The sequence below is a fragment of the Ovis aries genome, chromosome 24 (assembly GCF_016772045.2).
Source record: "Ovis aries strain OAR_USU_Benz2616 breed Rambouillet chromosome 24, ARS-UI_Ramb_v3.0, whole genome shotgun sequence".
In the NCBI taxonomy this organism is placed as follows: Eukaryota; Metazoa; Chordata; class Mammalia; order Artiodactyla; family Bovidae; genus Ovis; species Ovis aries.
This window is the reverse complement of record NC_056077.1, coordinates 33406370-33426536: the sequence shown is the minus strand read 5'-3', so window position 1 is coordinate 33426536 and position 20167 is coordinate 33406370. Positions and strand designations below refer to the sequence as shown.

The 20167-nt window shown below is 55.8% G+C and overlaps 1 protein-coding gene across 12 annotated transcripts in view; it reads left to right on the top strand.

Moving 5' to 3' along the window:
- Positions 1–20167, top strand: part of GTF2IRD1 (GTF2I repeat domain containing 1) — a 119237-nt gene that overhangs the window by 56212 nt on the left and 42858 nt on the right. For 6 of the 12 annotated variants that reach the window (XM_060405903.1, XM_027961839.3, XM_060405900.1 and 3 more), the window contains exons 9-17: positions 3318–3501; positions 8745–8770; positions 9638–9746; positions 10563–10600; positions 11182–11262; positions 12048–12137; positions 15868–15915; positions 17053–17118; positions 18138–18321. In XM_060405903.1, coding sequence (XP_060261886.1) covers positions 3318–3501; positions 8745–8770; positions 9638–9746; positions 10563–10600; positions 11182–11262; positions 12048–12137; positions 15868–15915; positions 17053–17118; positions 18138–18321 — 826 coding nt within the window. The remainder of the gene's footprint in view (positions 1–3317; positions 3502–8744; positions 8771–9637; positions 9747–10562; positions 10601–11181; positions 11263–12047; positions 12138–15867; positions 15916–17052; positions 17119–18137; positions 18322–20167) is intronic. The other 6 variants (XM_042240361.2, XM_027961838.3, XM_060405899.1 and 3 more) reach the window with 3 other exon arrangements.

Below are 20167 nucleotides of genomic sequence, written 5' to 3'. Positions count from 1 at the left end.
ACAGTCCATGTGGTCTCAGAGAGTCGGACACAGCTGAAGCGACTAAGTATACGCGCGCGCACACACACACATGCACGACACACACACCAGAGCTGAAGATCACATGTGTCCTTACTGTATCACATACCGCACTTGCTTCTTCCCTTTTTTAAAAAAAGTTAATTTCACTCATTTAGTTTGTCTGTGCGGGGTCTTTGCTGCTGCACAGGCTTTGCTCTAGTTGCGAGGCTCGGGGGCTGCTCTCTAGGTGTCGTGTGCGGGCTTCTCTTGTTGCGAGCACTGGCTCCAGGGCACAGACCCAGTAGCTGTGGGGCACGGGCTTAGTTGCGAGGCGTGTGGGATCTTCCCGCATCAGGGATTGAGCCCATGTCTCCTGCATTGCAGGTGGATTCTTCACCACTGAACCTTCAGGGAAGCCCGCTTTCTTCCCTTCATTTTTCCTCTCACTCATTGATCTGTTGGCTCACTTCTCAGTCATGCGTTTTGAGCCCCTGACCTTGTGCCAGGCACTCAGAGCAGCTCTGGTCTCAAGGTGCTTCAGCAGGTGCCTAAAGATGCGTCTGCGGTGGTACACGGTGGTATACGGTAGTACGTACTGGTGTGTAGTGGCGTGCAGGGGTGGGGGGCTTTAGAAAGGGAGGATGACTCAGAGCCAGGCTTGAGGAGTCAGGGGTGGCCGGCTTCCTGGAGGAGGTGTTCTTTGATCCACCCTGGGGGTGGGGAGACTTAAGTCACGTGGGCTTGATGGGCTGGTGGGTTGGGGTGGGTCTGAGTGAGGCCGTGTACTGCAGAGGGCTGTCAGCACCTGAGTTTCTCCCCTTCCTCCCCAGGCAGGTGTGAGCCGGATGGGGAGGCAGGGAGAGGGTAGCTGGTGAAGGCTGGCTCCATCTGCAGTGGGTGGGTTCTGCCCTCACCACGCAGGCACAGCAGGTGCCAGTCTTTAGCCTGTTGTGTGTGCTAGATGTTTCCAGAATGTTGCACCTGTCCCCGAGGCCAGCACCTGGGCCCACCACCATGGCCAAATCCAAGGAGGAGTGTTGGGGTTGAAGTGGTTCAGTCCTTGTTCCTTTTCAGGCCAGGGCTCCCTCTGAGCTGTCCCTTCGGCTCCCCAGGGGAGAAGCTGCCCCCTCTGTGAGTATTGGGAGACCCTCTGGGTGGATGGGGACGTTGGCTGGACACCTGAAGCATCCCTCAGACCCAGGACTTGCAGATCTTGTTCCTGGTCCCCACCCCGGCCGTTTCAGCTCCCAACTCCGGGTGAAGTGGGCAGGTGATGGGGCTGGGCTTCAAACAGAAAACAACAGAAAAGGAATGAGGGGACCCCAGCCTTCAGGAAGCCTCAACGTCTCTACCACTGAGGAGAGGGTGAAATGACACAAGGGCCCAAGGATTGTACATGGGGGCTCCATCCTCCCCTTCCGAGCAGTCAGCAGCTAGGGCTTCTGCAAACCAGATATCTGTCCGGGCTGGTGGTAGGACAGGCCCAGTAAGTCAGATGAACCCAAGCAGAGTTGGATTCACATGGACTCGAAAAACCCAAGAACCCATCACTCAAGTGCTGAGGCTGGGGGGATGGCTGGTGATGCTTGGGAACCAGTTGGGTGGGGGGGCGGAGAAATGGTTTGACAGCTGCTGAGATTTCGAGGGTTTAATTAGACAGCGAGCCAAGTGTGATCTTCACAGTGGGATCTGGCTGCCAAAGCCGCCCACGCAGACCTGGGCTGCGTCAACAGAGAAACAGGCTTGGCGGCGCCCCAGGGAGCATCCTGGATGGAGACTCTGCCCTGCCTGGGTCCCGGCGTGGCTGACGGCAGGAAAGATGGCCCAGGTCTGGGCTGGCACTTGTCTGGATGCAGATGAAGCCTGGCGTGACCCAAGGAGCCAGGCCAGGATGGAGAGCGGCTTGAGGGGCAGAGGGGAGCTGGCGGGGCCTTGGGACAGGCTGGAGATACCCTTGGGCAAGGCACGAGCGAAGTGGACACCCAGCCCAGCTTTGTCTCCCAGGCTTTGGGGCCCCATGATAGCACCATCAAGCACATACTAGGCATTCAAAACCACTGGGTGAGAGAATAAATGGAAAGGAGGGGCTAAGGGACTTCCCTGATGGCCCAGTGGTTAAGAATCCACCTTGCAATTCAGGGAACGTGGGTTCGATCCCTGGTTGGGGAACTAAGATCCCATGTGCCATGGTGCAGCTAAGCCCATACGTCTCAACTACTGAGCCCACGCATCACAAGGAAAATACCCTGCGTGCCACAACTAAGACCTGATGCAGACGAATTAGTTAATTAAATTTTTAAAATACTAAAAAAGAGCAGAAAGGAGAAGCTGGGGTGTAAGAGCGACTGAAATGGTAGGACCACACCGAATGGTCTGGAAGAAAAAAACAAGGAACCGCTTCCCAAGCTCAGATTCCATGTACACTGCTGTTGGCAAAGCTGCCAGCTTCCAGCGGCGTCTCATCTATGTCACCGACGAGTGAGCAGCCTACTGGACCCCTCCCTGGAGGAAAGGGCATACCTATATGACCGGAAGCATCTTGCCAAGAGCCCAGCATGAGCCTGGAAGCTTCCTGAAGCCGCCCATTGACTCCCAGATACACAAGGAGCAGCTACTGTGTGTCCTGCCCTAGTTCCGTCCCAGACTGTGAACCAACGCACAGATAAATATCTTTATAACGTCAGGTTATGATAAATGTGGGATGAAAAACAAAGCAGAGTAGGCTAGGGAGGGATGGAGGGGGCTGCTTTAGGCTGGTAAGGTGACAGCTGAGAGGATGCTTGAATGGAGACAGGGAGGGAAGGAAGGCTATTGTGATCTGGGAGAAGAGTGTCTGAGTAGACCGAAGTGCACGTGCAAAGGCCCTGGGGTGAGTGTGTGCCTGGTGTGTTACGGAAGCAACAGGGAGGCTGGAGAGGGACTTCCCTGGCGGTCCAGTGATTAAGACTTCGCCCTCCAATTCCTGATCGGGGAACTAAGATCTCACATGACAAAAAAAAAGAAAGCTGGGGAGACTAGGGGGAGCAAGCAGAGAGTGGTGAAAGGAGGGAGGTAAGGTCTGAGGTTCTGGTCACAGAGGGCTTTGTGGGACTTTGGCTGTTGCTGAGTGAGATGGGAGACTATGGGCATCTTTTAAAGGGCAGAGTGAAACAAAAAAAATAAGGGCAGAGCGACATATTTCAGGAGGATCCCCTCTGGCTGCTGTGTGGCCAGAGTGGTTGGTACCTGGGAGGTGGGAGGTGGTGATGACCAGGCCCTGGGGCCCCGCATGTCCTGCAACCTCCATCCCGCGTTCAGCCTTGCCGTTGCCCTTCCAGCGGAAGCCCTGGGCCTGGACCACATGGTCCCCGTCCCCTATAGGAAGATCGCCTGCGACCCAGAGGCCGTGGAGATCGTGGGCATCCCAGACAAGATCCCCTTCAAGCGCCCCTGCACCTATGGAGTCCCCAAGCTGAAGCGGATCCTGGAGGAGCGACACAGCATCCACTTTGTCATTAAGAGGTAGGGGCGGGGAGCAGCGGAGCCTGGGCTTGGGTACCGGGGTGGCAGAGCGGGGCAGGGGGGAACAACAGGCATGAGGCGGGGCCCTGGGGCGGTGACAAGGGGTTGGGGTGAACGAAGGGATTCCCTGACAGTTGTGTGGCCTCCTCCTTCTGGCCTCTTGTGAGAATGAAATGGAAAAATGGAGGCACAGTGCTTGGCCCAAGTGGGCACTTGCTAAGTTCTCAGAGGTGTTTTCCTGCCCCTAAAGAAGACCCGAGGGTTTCACGGTGGTGCGGTGGTGAAGAATCCAACTGCCAATGCAGGAGGCGCAGGTTCCATCCCTGGGTCAGGAAGGTCCCCTGGAGGAGAAAAGGGCACCCACTCCAGTATTCTTGCCTGGGAAATCCCATGGACAGAGGAGCCTGGCAGGCTACAGTCTGTGGGGTCACAGAAGAGCTGGACACGACTGTGTATCTGAACAGCAACAATGAAGGCCCTTAACTGCCTTCAGAGGGGAGCCCCGTTGGGTGGCCCTGCCTGCTGGTAGTTTGTCTGCCTTTCCTGTTCTTCCGGGTGATCAGTTTCCCTGGTGCAGGTGGGTGGGAGAGGGCAGGCACGACGGGTCCAGAACGGCAGCCCCTGCCTCCTAGACCTAGACCTGCCTCTCGCCCCTCCACCCCCGATCCCCACCTTGTCCCCCAGCTCCCGCAGGGGGCCTTGCCCTCACATCCGGCTCAACTCACTGCCGAGCCTGTGTCTCCAGGCAAGGCCAGACTTCCTGGGATGCTTCCTCCTAAATAGTTAGAGATGAAAGGGAGGGGGCCAGAGGCCATTCTGTCCAGCCCCCTGCCTCCAGCGGCACTGATCGCATCGGCCCCCTCCCAGGCATCTGTTCTGGGAGCTCTCTGGGGACGCGCTCCCACCGTGTGTGTGGACTCACGTGCCTGCTTGCATGTTTGATGCGCTAGACTGTAAGCTGGGGCTGTGGCTCGTTGCCGAATGCCCAGCACCCACAGCAGTCCCTGGTATGTGCGAGATGCCAATACCTATCTGTGGAACAGATGGATGGATGGATGGATGGATGGATGGAAGGAAGTGCTTGTCCAAATTTGGACTCGTGCCATCTGATTTCTTAGAGCGAAGGAAATAAACAGGGTCTTGGGAGAAAGGAAAATGGTGGTGGAGGGGGGCTGAATACCTGTTGAAGGTGGTCACAGGGCCTCTGAAGGTCCCATCGGTTAAGCCAGACCTGGAGGCTGAGAAGGGCCGCCCGCACCCAGCTAAGCAGTATCTGGGCAAAAGAATTGACCTCAGTGAGCAGCCCAGACGCCCAGGGTTCCAGAGGGTGGGGATTATCTTTGAGAGCGTGGAATTGTTCTGGAGCCTTGGGAAGGACCTCTGTAGGGTTGCTGGATGCCAGCCTGGCTGCTGGGGGAGACTGGTGTGAGTTGGTGGCTGTGGCCTCAGGCCTGGTTGGCATGATGCGCGGAGGGAGAGAAGTGGCTGGATTGGGGATCGAATCTGAGCGGTGATGCCCATGGCGTGTGCTGGTGGGTGGACCGTGGAAATGAGGTGGGGGGCAGGAAAGAAGGATCACCCCCACACGGCTGCTTGAGTTCATCTTGGAGATGCTCAGGAGATGAAATTGTCAGAGGCCCCACTGAGAGGTCGGAAGCTCAGGTCTGAGTTGGAGATAGAAGTCTGAGAGTTGCAGGCTTCCCTGGAGGTCCAGTGGTTCAGACTTCACACTCCTGGTGCAGGGGGCTTGGATTCAATCCCTGGTCGGGGAACTAAGATCCCTCATGCCGCGCAGCATGGCCAAAAAAAAAAAAACTATAAGAAATCTTGAGAGTTGGCAGTGTGGTCCAGGAAGGGATCACAGGGCAGAGGAGAGAAATAGAGGTGAGAAGAGAAGAGGGCCCACATTGGACCCTGGGATCCCCATGTTAGAGGCTGGGGTCGGGAGGAGGAGGGGTCACCAGCAGGGGAGGCTGAGCATGGCCCAGAGCTGGGCAGGCATCGCGCCGCCACTGGGGGTGGTGACTCTGAAAGCCAGCTCTAACAGTGGGGGACCCCCTCTCAGAACCCTTCACCAAGTGGCTGCTCCCAGGGTGCCAGGCCGTCATCTGTCAGCTACCTCCATACACACCTCGCTTTCTCTCCACCTTCGCTCCTGGTTCTCTGAGCTCCTGCTGCCTCACCTGTCTCCACCCTTTGCTGAAACCCTTCCCTCTCCCTGGCACTGCTCCCCACCCTCCTTCCCACCTGTCTTGTCTTTCAAGGCTCCCTTTCCTGCCTGGAAGCCGTCCCCTATCCTCACTCAGAAAGAATTTACCCGTCCGGCAGCAGGTGGCTTCTTCCCCCATCAGTGCCCCCATGAGCCCGCCATCACACGGTGGCAGTGGGACCACCTCTGAGCCGCCTCTTGTGCCCGCTGAACCCCTTCCCCGGGGCGGGGATCCCACTTGATAAATCACTCTGGAGCTGAATTGAAATCAAGCACCCTTCTTTCAGGAAGTGCCTACTGTTGGCTAGCTTAAATCTCTCTTGCTGCTGCCTGGGTCCTTTGCCTTCAGTTGACTCCTGGCAGCGAGAGAGGGGGTGCAGAAAGCAGCAAGGACATTGCAGTGACCCTTTACATGCCTGACCATGGTATTTGTGTCCTCGCTGTGACTCACCTTCATCTCCCTCTATCCAAACTGTAGTTCGTTTAACCCTTCACTAGTATTTGCCAGGCGCCTCCTGAAGGCCGAGCCCTTCACTGAGCTCTACTGAGGACCTCATGAAACAATAGGCACAGTCCTCACCTGCCCCCAGGAGTGATGGTCGCTCCTGTGATGAGTCCTGGGAGAATCAAAACAACATGTTTTCAGGTGCAGACTCGGTGACATCAGAGCAGCAAGCCTGTGGGACTTCCCGGAGGAGGAGGCTTGGACTCAGGCAGACCGGGCTTGAAATCGCACTCTGTGTGATAACCTTGAATAGCACTTCTCTTCTAAGCCTCAGTGTCTTCATTTGTAAAAACAGAGATAATGGTGCCCGCACCCCCCAATGACATAGTCCAGTGGCTAAGACACTACGTTCCCAACGCAGGGGGCCCTGGTCAGGGAACTAGATCCCGCATGCCACAAGTAAGAATTTGCATGCACGACTAAAGATCCCACGTGCCGCAACTAAGTTCCGGCCCAGCCAAATAAATATTTTTTTTTAAAAAATGATGCCCCACCTTTCAGGTTTTTCTCATCCTAAAATGAGGAGGTGAATGTAATATACCTGGCCTGTAGTAGCTGCTCAGCAAATACAAGGCCTTTCCCCTGACCTCATCTCCCTCCACATAGAAGAGTACTTGAGCATATCAGTGCCGACAACCTAGGTTTGAATGGCCCTACCATTTCCCAGCTGTGCGTCCTTGGGCAAGTTACTGAACTGCTCTGTGCCTCACTTGCCTCATCTGTAAAATGGGGCCGATGATTGTTCAAGCCTCATAACACTGATTGGAGACTAAATAGATGTGAGTAAGGGGCCTAGGGGCTTCCCACGTCAGACCTTCTCCCTGTCATCTGCCCGCTGCCTCCAGTTCTACCAGGAACTGCAGGCCGAGGTCTCGAGGCCCCTCCCCTGTGCTCCCTGATAAGTAAATGTGACCATAGATCATAAAACTGCCATTAACGCTGGCGGCCTCCCATTGCTGGGCGGAGCTGAGGAAGTGGTTCAGAGAAGAAGGGAGGTGTCCCCAGAATTCCTCCCTGCAGCTGCTGCTCAGCCTCGGGGGACCCCGACAAGTATGAGCCTCCGGGGCATCGGAGGAGCCAGAGGCCTCTCAGAATAAGAGAAGGCATCTATCTTGCTTCGAGGCTCACTGCCCTGGCCACCCAGGCTCTGCCTTGTGTCACCAACCTTTTTGCCTCTGTTTGAATTTCCCTCTGGGTCTGCCTTGGGCACTATCGGGTCCCGTTGTATTTCGACTCAGATATCCCTTCCTTTTGGGGGCTTCCCTGGTGGCTCAGAAGGTAAAGAATCCACCTGCAATGCGGGAGACCTGGGTTCAACCCCTGGGTTGGGAAGATTCCGCTGTAGAGGGGCATGGCAACCTACTCCAATGTTCTTGCCTGGAGAATCCCATGGACAGAGGAGCCTGGCGGGCTGTACAGTCCATGGGGCTGCAAAGTGTCAGACACAAGTGAGCCACTAACACACACACACACCCCTTCATTTGTCCCAAGTCACCTCTGCAGCCTGAGCTTAGTACCCAGGCCCTGGCCTCTTGTCCAGCCGCCCCTTGGCACACAGGCTGTACTGCAGCCGCACCCCTGTCCCCCGACCAGCTGCGTGAAGCTCCTCAGCCTGCTGGGGGCCACCTGGTGGGGGCTGGGAGCAAAGCAGAGAGAACAGCAGCCCTGGAGGCAGGCGGCTAGCCTTGCTGACCTTTATTCCATCCTTGTTTCCTGGAATAAGAATTCCAGGTGTCTTATCAGAATGACTCAGGAGTCCCTGCGTGGCCCCTGGGCCATCAGCCATCCCCGCTGCAGTCCGCTTTCTGTGTGCTGATGGAGAGATCCAAGGGTGCCATGCCCTCCTGGAGGCTCCCTTTGCCCATGGGTAGAGATCACCTGCCGGGGCACAGTGCTGCAGGCTGGTCACCTCCCACGGGACACCTCTGGTGGAACTGCCAGCCCTCCCCCGTGTCTCTACCTGGCCCACCTCTCAGGCCTCTCACCTCAGCTCCTCATCCTTAACTCCAGGAAGTCTTTTCCGACCCCCTCCCTGCTTGGGTCCCTTAGGCTTCTGAGACACCCCTGAGAGGTCCCATGCGTCACCCTATGAGGCTACAATCTGGGACTAGCCCGGCCTGTGCTGGGGGATTGGCGTCTCCTGTCACTGAGACCCAGGTGTTGGTGGGTAAAAGCTGCGGAGTGCTGGTGGGAAAGAAGTGTGAGTTATCTCCAACTGTGGCCAAGGAGAACTGGGGTCTGTAGGAAGCTCCCCCACACCCCCGGGTGTCGTGATGAATAGGTTGGACCCTCTGGGACCCCCCAGGGCCTGGCCAATCAATGCCTCCCCTGACTGTGGGGAAATGGTTTGGGGTGTCTGGCTGTTGGCGGGTATCTGGCTCTTCTGGACCGTGCCCTCTCCTGCCTCCATATGTGGCCAGCCCGGTGCCCAGGTCTGCAGCTGCAGCCTGCATGTGGGACTAGAGTGACCGTCACGGAAGGGACCTGAGCCCAGCTCCCCTCTCATGCCCGTCTCTCCTCTCTCCCCAGGATGTTCGACGAGCGAATTTTCACAGGTATGTGTGGGGACCGTCCAGTTCGTTCTAAAGTCGCCAAGCTGATGCCCCTGAGTTCCTGAGCTGCCATCACACCGGACCCTTGGGTGGGAGTGGAGCCTAGTGGTGGCTTCTGCATTCTGGGGCAGACATGGGGGCCCCCAGCTCCCAGGTGCAGACAGACTATGAGGACACCCAGCCCCAGATGTTGTCAAATGCGAACGTGTGGGAGGTCCTCTGCTCAGCTGCTAGCATTTTAAACTTTAGTTTTCAATGGTCTCCTAAGTGGGTTCCGTTCTTTTCCCTGAAGTCCAGCTAGTGAGCTCTGGGGTCAACCCAAGTTTGCATCCAGAAGAGGTGAGCCTCTTCTTGCCTCTCACGAAGAAGAGGTGGGCTCTGCTGGGCACAGCAAAGGGAGCTCGCATCTTGGGGGGCAGTGTATCGGGGTCCCTACCTCCCCCCTGGTTTGTGACCTTGGGCAAGGTCATATGGGCCTCAGTTTCCACATCCGTGAAATGGTAAGAGGTCCATCCTCTGGGCTGGTGTTCTGGGTTCCTGGAATAACTGAATGTAGAGGGTGGTCCTGTGGTACATCCTTGGGGAGACTTGGCCCCTTTCCCAAGGGCTCCCTGAGCCCCAGTAGCACATGTGCAGTCAGGGCGGTCATTTCCAGCTTCTTCTTCCTGCCCAGTCCTCTGAGATCCTTGCCATCCTTGCTCCTCGTCCCAGGAGGGGTCTCTCTCCCTGGACCCCTTCCCAGCTCGGCTGGATACGGAGACCACAGGGAGGGACGGAGGCCAGGCCACACGTGAGAGGCGCCCCCCAGGCCGAGAAGGCTGGTGAGCCTTCTCCCTGACTGCCCTACCCCTCCCTGGCTCTCCCCACCAGGGAACAAGTTTACCAAAGACCCCACGAAACTGGAGCCGGCCAGCCCGCCAGAGGACGCCTCTACGGAGGTGGCCCGTGCTGCCGTCCTGGATCTGGCTGGGACCGCCCGGTAAGGCCATTCGCCATCCCCACCCCAGCTCCGCGGGGAGGAGCAGGGACAGGCCAGCTCCCTCCACCTGGACGCCCCGCACGGGGCCGTCCCACACAGACACCGTGTGCGGGCCGGGGAGACTCTACAGGGACCCAGAAGGAGCACAGAGACTCCGCCGATTTTCTTCCACTCAGAGGACTCTCGTCACCCCTCGGGATCTAAGAAACCTTCCCTGCCACCCAGACTAGACCGCCGTCTGCCCTGCGTGGCCACAGGGCCCTGCACTCCACTCATGGCCTGGTCACCCTTCACCAATGTCCCCACGGAGGCCCTGGGCTCCTGGGCGCCAGGGATGGGCCATCTGTCCCGGAGTCCCCCCGTCCGGTCCGGTTCTGCCCTGACGGTGCTCTGTGAATGAACCGAATCATCCAACCCAGGGCCCTCCCCAGCTTCACTTTCCCCTTCCCCAGGGCCCCCAACCCCCTCCAGGCTGCTGGTCCCTACAGCTCTCAGTCCCGCCCAGCAAGCCCTGATCACACCCCCACCCCATGCTAAGCTGTGGGGCTCCTAGACTGGCCAGACCCAGGCCTCAGAGCTGCCAGCTGGTGGGCAAGGTGGGCACCTGGAAGGTCACCCCAGGAGAGGGAGCAGGGCCTTGGCCAGGGCAGCCGCGAGACTGTTGTCCTGGGCGACGGGACCCTGGGAGTCTTGCTGGGGTGGGAGCCGGTGCGGTCAGGGGTGTGTTTTGGATTGGCAGCCGCCAAGGCCCCCTGACTGCTTGAAGGGCGAGAACGGGGGCTGATGCCATGTCGTTTCTCGACTTCCTTCCGACAGGTCAGACAAGAGCGGTCTCTCCGAAGACTGCGGGCCAGGTGAGGAGCTGGAACCCAGTGCGTGTGTCTAGGGCAGTGGGTGCCTTGGGCAGGAAGCAGGCTCAGACCGTGAGCCCGGTTCAGTTCAGTTCAGTCGCTTAGTGGTGTCTGACTCTTTGCAACTGCCTGGACTGCAGCACGCCAGGCCTCCCTGTCACCAACTCCTGGAGTTTACTCAGACTCATGTCCATCGAGTCGGTGATGCCATCCAGCCATCTCATCCTCTGTCGTCCCCTTCTCCTCCCGCCGTCAGTCTTTGCCGGAGGACTAAGGAATTTCCTCTGCTCCCCACTGTCCCCCCTTCCCAGCTGCAGAGCAGGCTGGGGACCAGGGAGGGGCACGTGGGATGCGGTGGCTTTGTGTAGGATTCTACCACTGCCTCCTCATCCTTGGCGATTCTGGACTCAGTGGCCAGGTCTATACGTTGCTTCTGTCTATAGATCAGACACCAAAGCCGACTTGACTTTCTCTGGCGCTACTAACGAGTCCCAGACAGGGGAGTGTTCAGGAGTGACCTACCTTACCGGGCCAAGTTCATGCCCCCACCTGACTGGATTCCTCATCTGCTCCTCGTTTCACAGGAACCTCCGGGGAGCTGGGTGGGCTGAGACCCATCAAAATTGAGCCAGAGGATCCGGATATCATCCAGGTCACCGTCCCAGGTAAGGGCTGATCCTGCCGCCCACACCTGAACGTTCAGAGATGGAGCAGCTCCCAAAACGGGGGCCCTGGAACCACCGCAACCAACATGTCCCCTCCAGGGCTGACCCACTCTGTCTCCCGAGCACCTGCCCCGGCCAAGAAGGTGTCTCCAGGCCGCTGTTTCTCGGTCTGGTCTGACCGTGAAAGGGTGCAGCGTTCTGGGTGCTTTCTGCAGCCATCCCTGCCCTCTGGGCTGGGAGTCAGGTCTCTGCTCTGACCTTCCTTAAGGTCCCCACAGCCATCACCTCTCTGGCCTGGATTCCCTGGGATTTGCGAGGCAGAGTGGAGAGAAGCAAAGGTCATCAGAGGGTCTTCCCTGGGGCCCAGTGGTTACGACGCCACGCTGCCAGTGCAGGGGGCACAGGTCCAATCCCTGGTCAGGAAACTAAGGTCCTATATGCCACACAGCCAAAAAGTAAATAGAATGGAAAGAATTTTTAAAAAAGAAAAAAGAGAAGGTCATTGAAATAAGAAGATTTGAGTTTGACTCCAGACCTGGATCCCTCTGAGCCTCAGTTTCCACATCTGTGAAGTGGGGCATGTCCTTGGCCTCTGGAGGTGCAGTATGGGGTAAACCCAGGGCTCCAGGCCCCTCAGGCCCCCGCTGACCCCTGGCACAGCTACCCTCCCAGAGTCCAAGGGGAAGCTTCCTGCTCTATGGGTGTGCAGGGCTGGGGGTCCCTGGGGACCATGGCAGGGTGGGACAGACAGAAGGTGCTGTCAACATGTGGAGTTCTGCCTCCAGACCCTTCCCCAGCCTCTGAGGAAATGACAGACTCGATGCCTGGACATCTGCCCTCGGAAGATTCTGGCTACGGGATGGAGATGCTGACTGGTAAGAGATGGACTGGGCTCCCCTGGTGGCTCAGACAGTAAAGAATCTGCCTGCAGTGCGGGAGACCCAGATTCGATCCCTGGGTCAGGAAGATCCCCTGGAGATGGGAATGGCAACCCACTCCCTTGCCTGGAGAAGTCCACGCATAGAGGAAACTGTTGGGCTGCAGGCCACGGGGTCGCGAAAAGTCAGACACGACTGAGCACGCACACTCACGCACTCCGACCGTGGGAGCTGAGAATAGATGCTAGAGGGCTGGAGAGAGAGACAGACGCTTGTGATAATTTAGACAAGAGGAATGAGTGGGCAGGTGGAGATTAGCAGGGGGACGGTGGAGTTCTCCACGTTTTGTGTTTTTGAAAATGGTCAAAACCACAAAAAGTTGAGAATAATTCAATGAATCTCACACACTCAGCTCCAGCCATTATCAACGGATGTTATCACAGGTAATAAGAAATAGGAACTTGAACTTCCTCAGTGGTGCAGTGGTTAAAACTGCACACTTCCAATTGCATAGGCTGCGGGCGCAATCCCTGGTCAGGGAACTAAGATCCCACATGCCATGCGGTATAACCAAAATTTTTTAAATTAAAAAAAAAGAATGATACATAGTTAACGTTTTTGAAAAGTAAGTCATTAGAAAGACAAATAGTAAATTATACAAGGTTTGCAGATCTGGTGGAAAATTATATTAGTCCTTCCATGATTTGAGTTTGGAAAACTCTGTAATAAGGGCTATAGGGCCAGGGCAGGAAACTTTAGGAAGAGGGCTGGAGTTTGTTATGTTACCCTTGTGTGTGATGTCTAGTGTGGGCTTGATGGGAGGATGGGGTGGAGGGGGATGTTACTTAAGGACACCATGCAAAAGTATAGTAGGTGTATTTCAATGAACAGTGAAACAAAAAGCTCATCATGTTCAGTGTGAGAAGCAAGTGCAGAAAGATACGGACAGTATAGCAGTTTTCCAAATTTGAAATGTAAAAATAGTATTGCAAATGTTTTATTAATATTTTAAAAATCATGTGCAAATATGACAAAATGCTCACATATTTTCATTCCGGCTGGTGGCTCCATGAGAGTTGGTTACCATGCTCTGTATGCCTTACTGCAGTTTTTAATTTTCCCCTACCAAAAATAAACAAACGACTAGAAAAACAAATAAGAAGGCTTCCTGCAGGCCCAGATGGGTGGTGGCAGAGCAAAGGCAGGGCGTCTCTGCTGCTCGTCTGCTTCCATCTTCCCTCTCGGGAAGAACGGGATGGAAACAGGGAAGAGTCCAGACTCCTGGGAGTCCAGAGCAGGAAGGAGGCATCGCGGGTCCCCAGGTCTGCTGTGGGTGAATGGGTCTTCAGGTAATACCCGCGGTGCACTGTCTGTAGGATGGGAGAAGTCACGGCGGACAAAGATGGGCTGACAGCAGACTTGGAGATGACGCTTTGCCCAAAGCGAAGACAGGTAGACTGTGACTTTGTCCCAGGCACAGTTCCGGGGCGGATGTCTACATGCGCAACTGTGAGCCCTCAGAAAGGCCCCCCTGTGGGGCCAGCCACAGGAGTGGGTCGACTCATTATGCCATCAACACTTCCAACTGACCCTGGGCTGGCTGGAGAAGCTCCTTATGACTTTTAAAAACAAAAGGGTTTCGACTCTAAACACAGTTTTAAGCAGTGTTTTCAGTTTCAATGAAGGTAGTTGAGGACTTCCCTGGCAGTTCAGTAGTTGAGACTCCCCACTCTCAGTGCAAGGGGCACGGGGTTGACCCCTGACTGGGGAACTGAGATCCCACATGCTACTCAGCACTGCAAAAAAAAGTTATTTGAATTTCAAGCCAGAAAACGGGGCTCCAGGGGGATCCCAGCCTCCACGTGGGGAAGATTTCCCCCAGTGTCCTGGAGGGCCCGGTCCTTCCTTGAACGTGTATCAGTGAGGCTTTAGGCAGCAAGACTATGCAGATTGCAGATCCCGGGGGAGGAATGGTCCATCCATCCAAGAATGATGTTCCCCATGGCCTTGACAGACTGGAACACTGCGCTGAAACGCACAGGAGAAAGTCACAGCCCCAGGATGTGTGTTGTGGGTTGCGTCCACTGAGGACCAATCTCTGAGATGGAGCCTAGCGTGTGGGGTGTTTTTTAGGGGCTGCCCTTGGGATCAGCACCTGGGTAAGGCTGGGGACAGAAGCAGGGGAGGGGACAAGGGGGAAGGCAGGAAGCAGGGAGCTGTGTGTGTGGAGCTGGGGGCTGGGCTGATGATCCGCCTGGTCACCCTCCATCACTGTTTCCAGGAATTGATGTCAGCCCTCGGAACTGCCTGTCTAGGCGGAGTCAGGTGGGCCCAGCATCCACTGCCCACAATGTACCTGTTTCCCTGACGAAAGTTTAGTCCTAAAGCTCTGGCCCTTTTAAAATCAGGGGCTGAGCAGAGATGAAACCTTCCAGAACCTTCGGGGTTGAGCCCCAAGGCTCCAGCTCGTCTGGATCCGAAAAGCAGGCTCCCTTTGTCCCGCATCAAGAGAGTGGGGCCTTGACCACGTCATGGGAGCTCTCCCTGTCATGAGAGTCCCTGCATCTCTCCTCATCGAGCATCCTCTCCACCAGCTGGCCGAGAGCAGACCCAGGATCCACCTGCTCCACCCCTCCTCCTCGGCCCAGCCTTGTGGGCTGAAAAGGGCCCTCCGAGGGTTGGCCCCGTGGCAACACAGGGCAAGCTTCCTAAGCCGCAGTTCCCTTCTGGCTGTTTCAAGTGTTGCAAACCCCAGTGCCTTCCTCCAGTGCTGGCACGAAAGAGTCGCTGCTGATGGAGGTCCCACCCCGGCACCCCACTCCTGTCTGCACTTGTATCTCATCTTCCTGCCGAAATCTGTCATCTCTTGAGTTTGCAGCCACCCTTCCCACACACACAGCTCCCGTCTCCCTGCCTATGCCCCTCACCTTCCTGGACACTTGGATCCGACCCACGTATTCCTCTCCTCGGCTCCCCAAGGGCAATCTCCCCCCTCCCCCTTACAGCCTAAGCCCTAACCCCCCATATTGTTCCCTGTGCCGTGTCTTTGCTGCCTGTTGGACCCACATCTGGGGACAAGGTTGAGTCCTTGCCAGGGTCAAGTCACCTTGTCAGAGGCCCCAGAACCTTATGACCTTAGATAGCTTCACATCCCCATCCCCTTATCCATCTCCATTTTTAAGATTTTTTTTAAAAATACAGACCATTTTAAAACCTTTACTGAACTTGTTATAATATTGCTACTGTTTTATGTTTTGGATTTTTGGCCGTGAGCCGTGTGGGCTCCCTGATCAAGGATCGAACCCACAACCCCTGCATTGGAAGGCAAAGTCTTAACCACTGGACCCCCAGGGAAGCCCTGTGCCTCTGTTTTTCTTTATGACGTCGCTGCTGTCTGACATCACGTGTTGCGTCTGGCGTCGTGCCAGGAGGACAGGCGTTGTCTTATTGCTGCGTTTCCTCTGTTCCTGGAGCAGAGCCTGGAGGCAGTGGAAGGAAGGATGGGGTGGCGTGGGCTGGTCTCCAGGCCGCGCGTCCCAAAGGTGTCCGGTCTCGAAAGCTCACATGGAGGCGAGGGTGGGTGCTTGTACATAACTGGGGTCCCTGATCCCATCTGGGGGTCACCGTGCCATGCTCTGGACTCGGCCTGCACTCCCTGCCTGTCTGACCTCACTTCGGAGGTGCAGAGATGATGAGTGTGGCTGCACGGCTCCCTCTTCTCTTTCAGACAAAGGCCCCGGAGAGGACCCTCGGCCCGAGGAGAGGCCAGTGGAGGGTGAGGCACTGTCCGCTTCCCACTTCTCTCTCCTTCCCTACCTAGGCCTCCTCCCCTCTCCATCCGACAGCTCCCTTTTGTCTCTTCAGACACCGGGTTTGGGGGTGGGTGTCCTATAGGCTACTTGAATTGGGAGGTTTGTAGACCTGTTTTCTAGAACTAGGAAGTACGTGGTCAGAGGTAGGAGCAGCTGTTCCTGGTAAGAGAAACTGTAAGACTTTATTATTTTGTTCTATATACACCCTACTCCTTTCCAGAAAGCTTTTAAGGCTGAGGTCTGTCTGAGCCTAGTCTTCCTGAACAAGTCGAACTGAGGCCTGAAAGCACAAAATTGGCTTTGGGTCCAATAGACATGTTCAGTCTCAGGAACATGGTTCATTCCCAGCTTGCAAAGAGTGGGAGTAGGACAGGCAGGGAGGTCAAGGTGAGGATGGGGCTGTGTCTGCCCCTGAGATGGAATGACTGGGTGTCAGAGGAGAGGAGTGTCTCTTTCCCAATCCCAAACGTGGGGAGTGTGACTGTAAAATTTTAACAGAGATCTACTGCCACCTGGTGGCAGAACACTCAATTTGCAGGCCTAGTGTACACACGCTGGTCAAGTCACTGTGCTTGACGACTTCCCAAGTGGTGCAGTGGTCAAGAATCCACCTGCCGATGCTGGAGATGCAGGTTCAATCCCTGGGTCAGGAAGGTCCCCTGGAGAGGAAATGGCAACCCACTTCAGTATTCTTGCCTGAAACATCCCATGGACAGAGGAACCTGGTGGGCTACAGCCCAGGGGGTACAAAGAGTCGGGCATGACTGAGCATACGTACATACATACATAAGTCACCGTGCTGGTCTAGAGTGGCATTCACATAGAAAGTCCCATGGTTATCCTTAGGCCTCAGAACCTTCCACTCAGGCCTGGTTATGCCCCAGACCTGATTTCACAAGCAGATATTTGAGCCCAGGAATTGTGGACCTGTCTGCAGAGAGGCCACTTCTGAGAAAATAGGTTACCTGCCATCACCACCCTTCCCCTTTCCAAGGTCTCAGCGTAGGGCATCCTTGGTGCCAGCAGAGATGGGACACGAGCTGAGAAGCAGGGTCCTGCTGCCGCTGGGGAGGCTCAGCAAACTGCCCTTTGCCTTCCAGACAGTCACGGCGACGTGATCCGGCCTCTGCGGAAGCAGGTGGAGCTGCTTTTCAACACGCGATACGGTGAGCGAGGAGCCAGGCAGGGTTGGGGGTATCTGGGTCTCCCTCCAGCTGCCCTGTTATCAAAGGGACTGACCCCCCCATCCCAGCTGCTCCCTGAACAGAGAGGAGCTGCGGGGGCTGAAGCACTGCAGGGGCTGCTGCCCAGCCCCCTCCTCAGCTCCAGACATCCCGCCTGGGAAGACTGAGGCACTGCTGGAGAACCCCACCCTCTGAAACACAGCACCGCTGTCTCCTCCATCAACACACTCACACTCACGGTCTGCCTTAGCCTCAGCTTGGAGAGGCTGCTGTGTCAGCTGTAACTGCCCCTCTGTCCCCCACAGACACCCTCATTCAGGGTCCTCAGGAGGATGCACGCATGACAAGATCTTTCCTGCTAGAAAGGCAGGGGAGAAGCCTACTCTTCATTCAGCCCCTGTGGTTGGCCAGGCGCTGGCAAGGTGCTTCACACACCTTCTCCCATCCTGTCTCACAAAAATCCCTGTGTCCTAATGCCCATTTTACAGATGTGGAAAATCGAGGCCTGGGGAAGTGCCATGGCTTGTCTGAGGCCCCACGACTAGTGAGTGGTAGTGCCTGGCCTGGGCCTCAGATCTCCAGTTCCTGAGGTGTGGTGTTGGACCACACAGGGGGTTGGGGTTATTTATGGTGGTAGGGGGACCTTCCAGAGGGCCTTTCTGGCAAGTGGACTTGGGTGGAGCTGGTACCAGTCTCCTGCACTGCCAGGGCATGAGGGCATAGACTGAACGTAAGACTGAGGGTCCCACTGACTTGGATTCCCATCCCCGGGACCTGAGGGACCCTGGGACCTGAGACAAGTCACATCCCCTCTGGGCTCTGGGACGCTTACCCAAAAGACTGAGGCTGACGGTACTTAACCTCTCTGGAGGGTCAGGAAGGTTCAGCTGAGAGCTAAGTTTCAAAAGGGCTCCGGCCCCCCCATGCAGACATGGGAGGTGGGAATCGAGGCTCGTGGCCCCGTAGATCTGGATGGCCCTACAGCAGCCGTATCTCTGCAGCCAAGGCCATTGGCATCTCGGAGCCTGTCAAGGTGCCCTACTCCAAGTTCCTGATGTACCCAGAGGAGCTGTTTGTGGTGGGGCTGCCTGAAGGCATCTCCCTCCGCAGGCCCAACTGCTTTGGGATCGCCAAGCTCCGGAAGATCCTGGAAGCCAGCAACAGCATCCAGTTTGTCATCAAGAGGTAAGGCCCAGCAGGGTCCACAGAAGCCGCTTCAGGCTTGCCCAGCACCAAGGAGAAGTGCCAAGTAGCTATTTTCCTCTTTAGATTGGGGAAGGTGTTGTGTTGTTTTGTTTTGTTTTGTTTTGTTTTTTGATGATAGGGCACTAGATGAAGTTTGGCCTCAACTGTGCAGGTACAAGTTTGCCCAGCCCCAGCTGAGGCCTGGAGGACCTAAAGCAACCAGAGGGGACTGCCCTCTCAGTCCCCAGGAGAGCAGTCCCCAGCTTGCCTGGATGTAAGACAAGGATATGCCTACTGGCTTGCTCTCCTGGACCATTCTGAGCATCCTCTGGGGGTTGGAGGCATCTGAATTGACAATGCCCCATTTTTCCTGGATTGGAAAATCAGGCGTTGGCATTTCAGGTTTCTTCTCTTTCCTCAAGCATCTAGTTTTCATCAGCGAGGACCCAGAGAGCTCCATTGTATCCAGCCTGTGTGCCCAACTGAGATATAAAGTCCCTCTGGAGGAGATGAAGGCAGCTATTGAATTTTTAAAAGAGGAGGGAGGGCCTGGGGGTGACCTGTTTTGCCCTTCTCTGTGTTACTGGGGTGTCTTGTAAACTTAGGTCTGATTTGGTTGAAAGTAACAAGAAAGAGGGGATATTTAAAGCTTTGCTCTGCCCAGGGTAGTAGATGGCCCCCAAATTGGGAGACTCAGGGTGTCCTTCATGCCTGGAGTGGCAGGCTGGCACTGGGGTGCAGGGCAAGGAGCTCTCTTGTGGAGCCTGGCTTGCACCAGGTTAAGCAGGGAGGGTGGTACTCCAGGTACAGATATGAATATGTGGTTCTTTCCTTCTACAAATACACCTTGAGTGCCCACCATGTGCCAGCAGGGATTCATCAGTGAATGCCACCGAGTCCTGCTGTTGAGTTGGCTGACCTCATCAAATAAAATCCCAATGTAATATCAGGTAGAGATAAATGCTATAACACAGGTTAAAGGGGCAGAGAGGGGCAGGAGGAACCAGTCAGTGGAGGGGACATCAGAGCGGAGACCTAATGAAGCAAGCCTTGCAGATATCTGGTGGAAGAGCTCTGAAGCAGTGGAAAGGCCTGCAAAGGCCTGAGGCAGGGACATGCTTGTGCGTTTCAAGTCTAGCAAGGTGCCGGTGTGACTGGTGCGGATTGAGCGAAAGAAGAGTGTGAGTGGCGAGGCACAAGACGTAGAAAGAGCTGGATTATACAGGGTCTTGGGCTGGCGTAAAGGGTTTGGATTTTATTTCAAATGTAATGAGAACTCACTGGACGGTTTTGAGAAGGGTGGGACCAGTAAGGAGGCTGTACCTGGCCCTGAAGACACAGTGGCATCTTGGACTCAGTAAAGGTGCGATGGTGAAAAGTCATCAGATTCAGGCAATGTTTTGAAGGTGGAGCTGGTAGAATTTGCCAGTGTATGTGACGCGGTGTGAGAGGAAGAGGGGCTGAATGACTGAAGGTGGGGGACTGAGCAGCCAGGATGCTGGTGATACCGTTGTCCAGGATGCCGATGATGAGGTTGGAGGTCAAAGTCAAGAGCTGAGGGACTTTCCCTGCAGTCCAGTGGTTGAGACTCCACACTTCTGATGCAGGGGGCACCGGTTTGATCACTGGTCTGGGAGCTAAGATTCCACATGCCACACGGCATGGCCAAAACATTTTTTAAAAAAATGTAAGAGTTGGATCTGACTTCTGTTATGTTTGCAGTGTGGGGGAACCTTGCAGAGAGGGATGGCAGGTGGATTACAGGGCTCAGACACAAGGGAGAGGTCAGGGGGCAGACAGAACGTGGGAAGCTGTCAGGATCCAGGAGGAACATAACGTGTAGGGG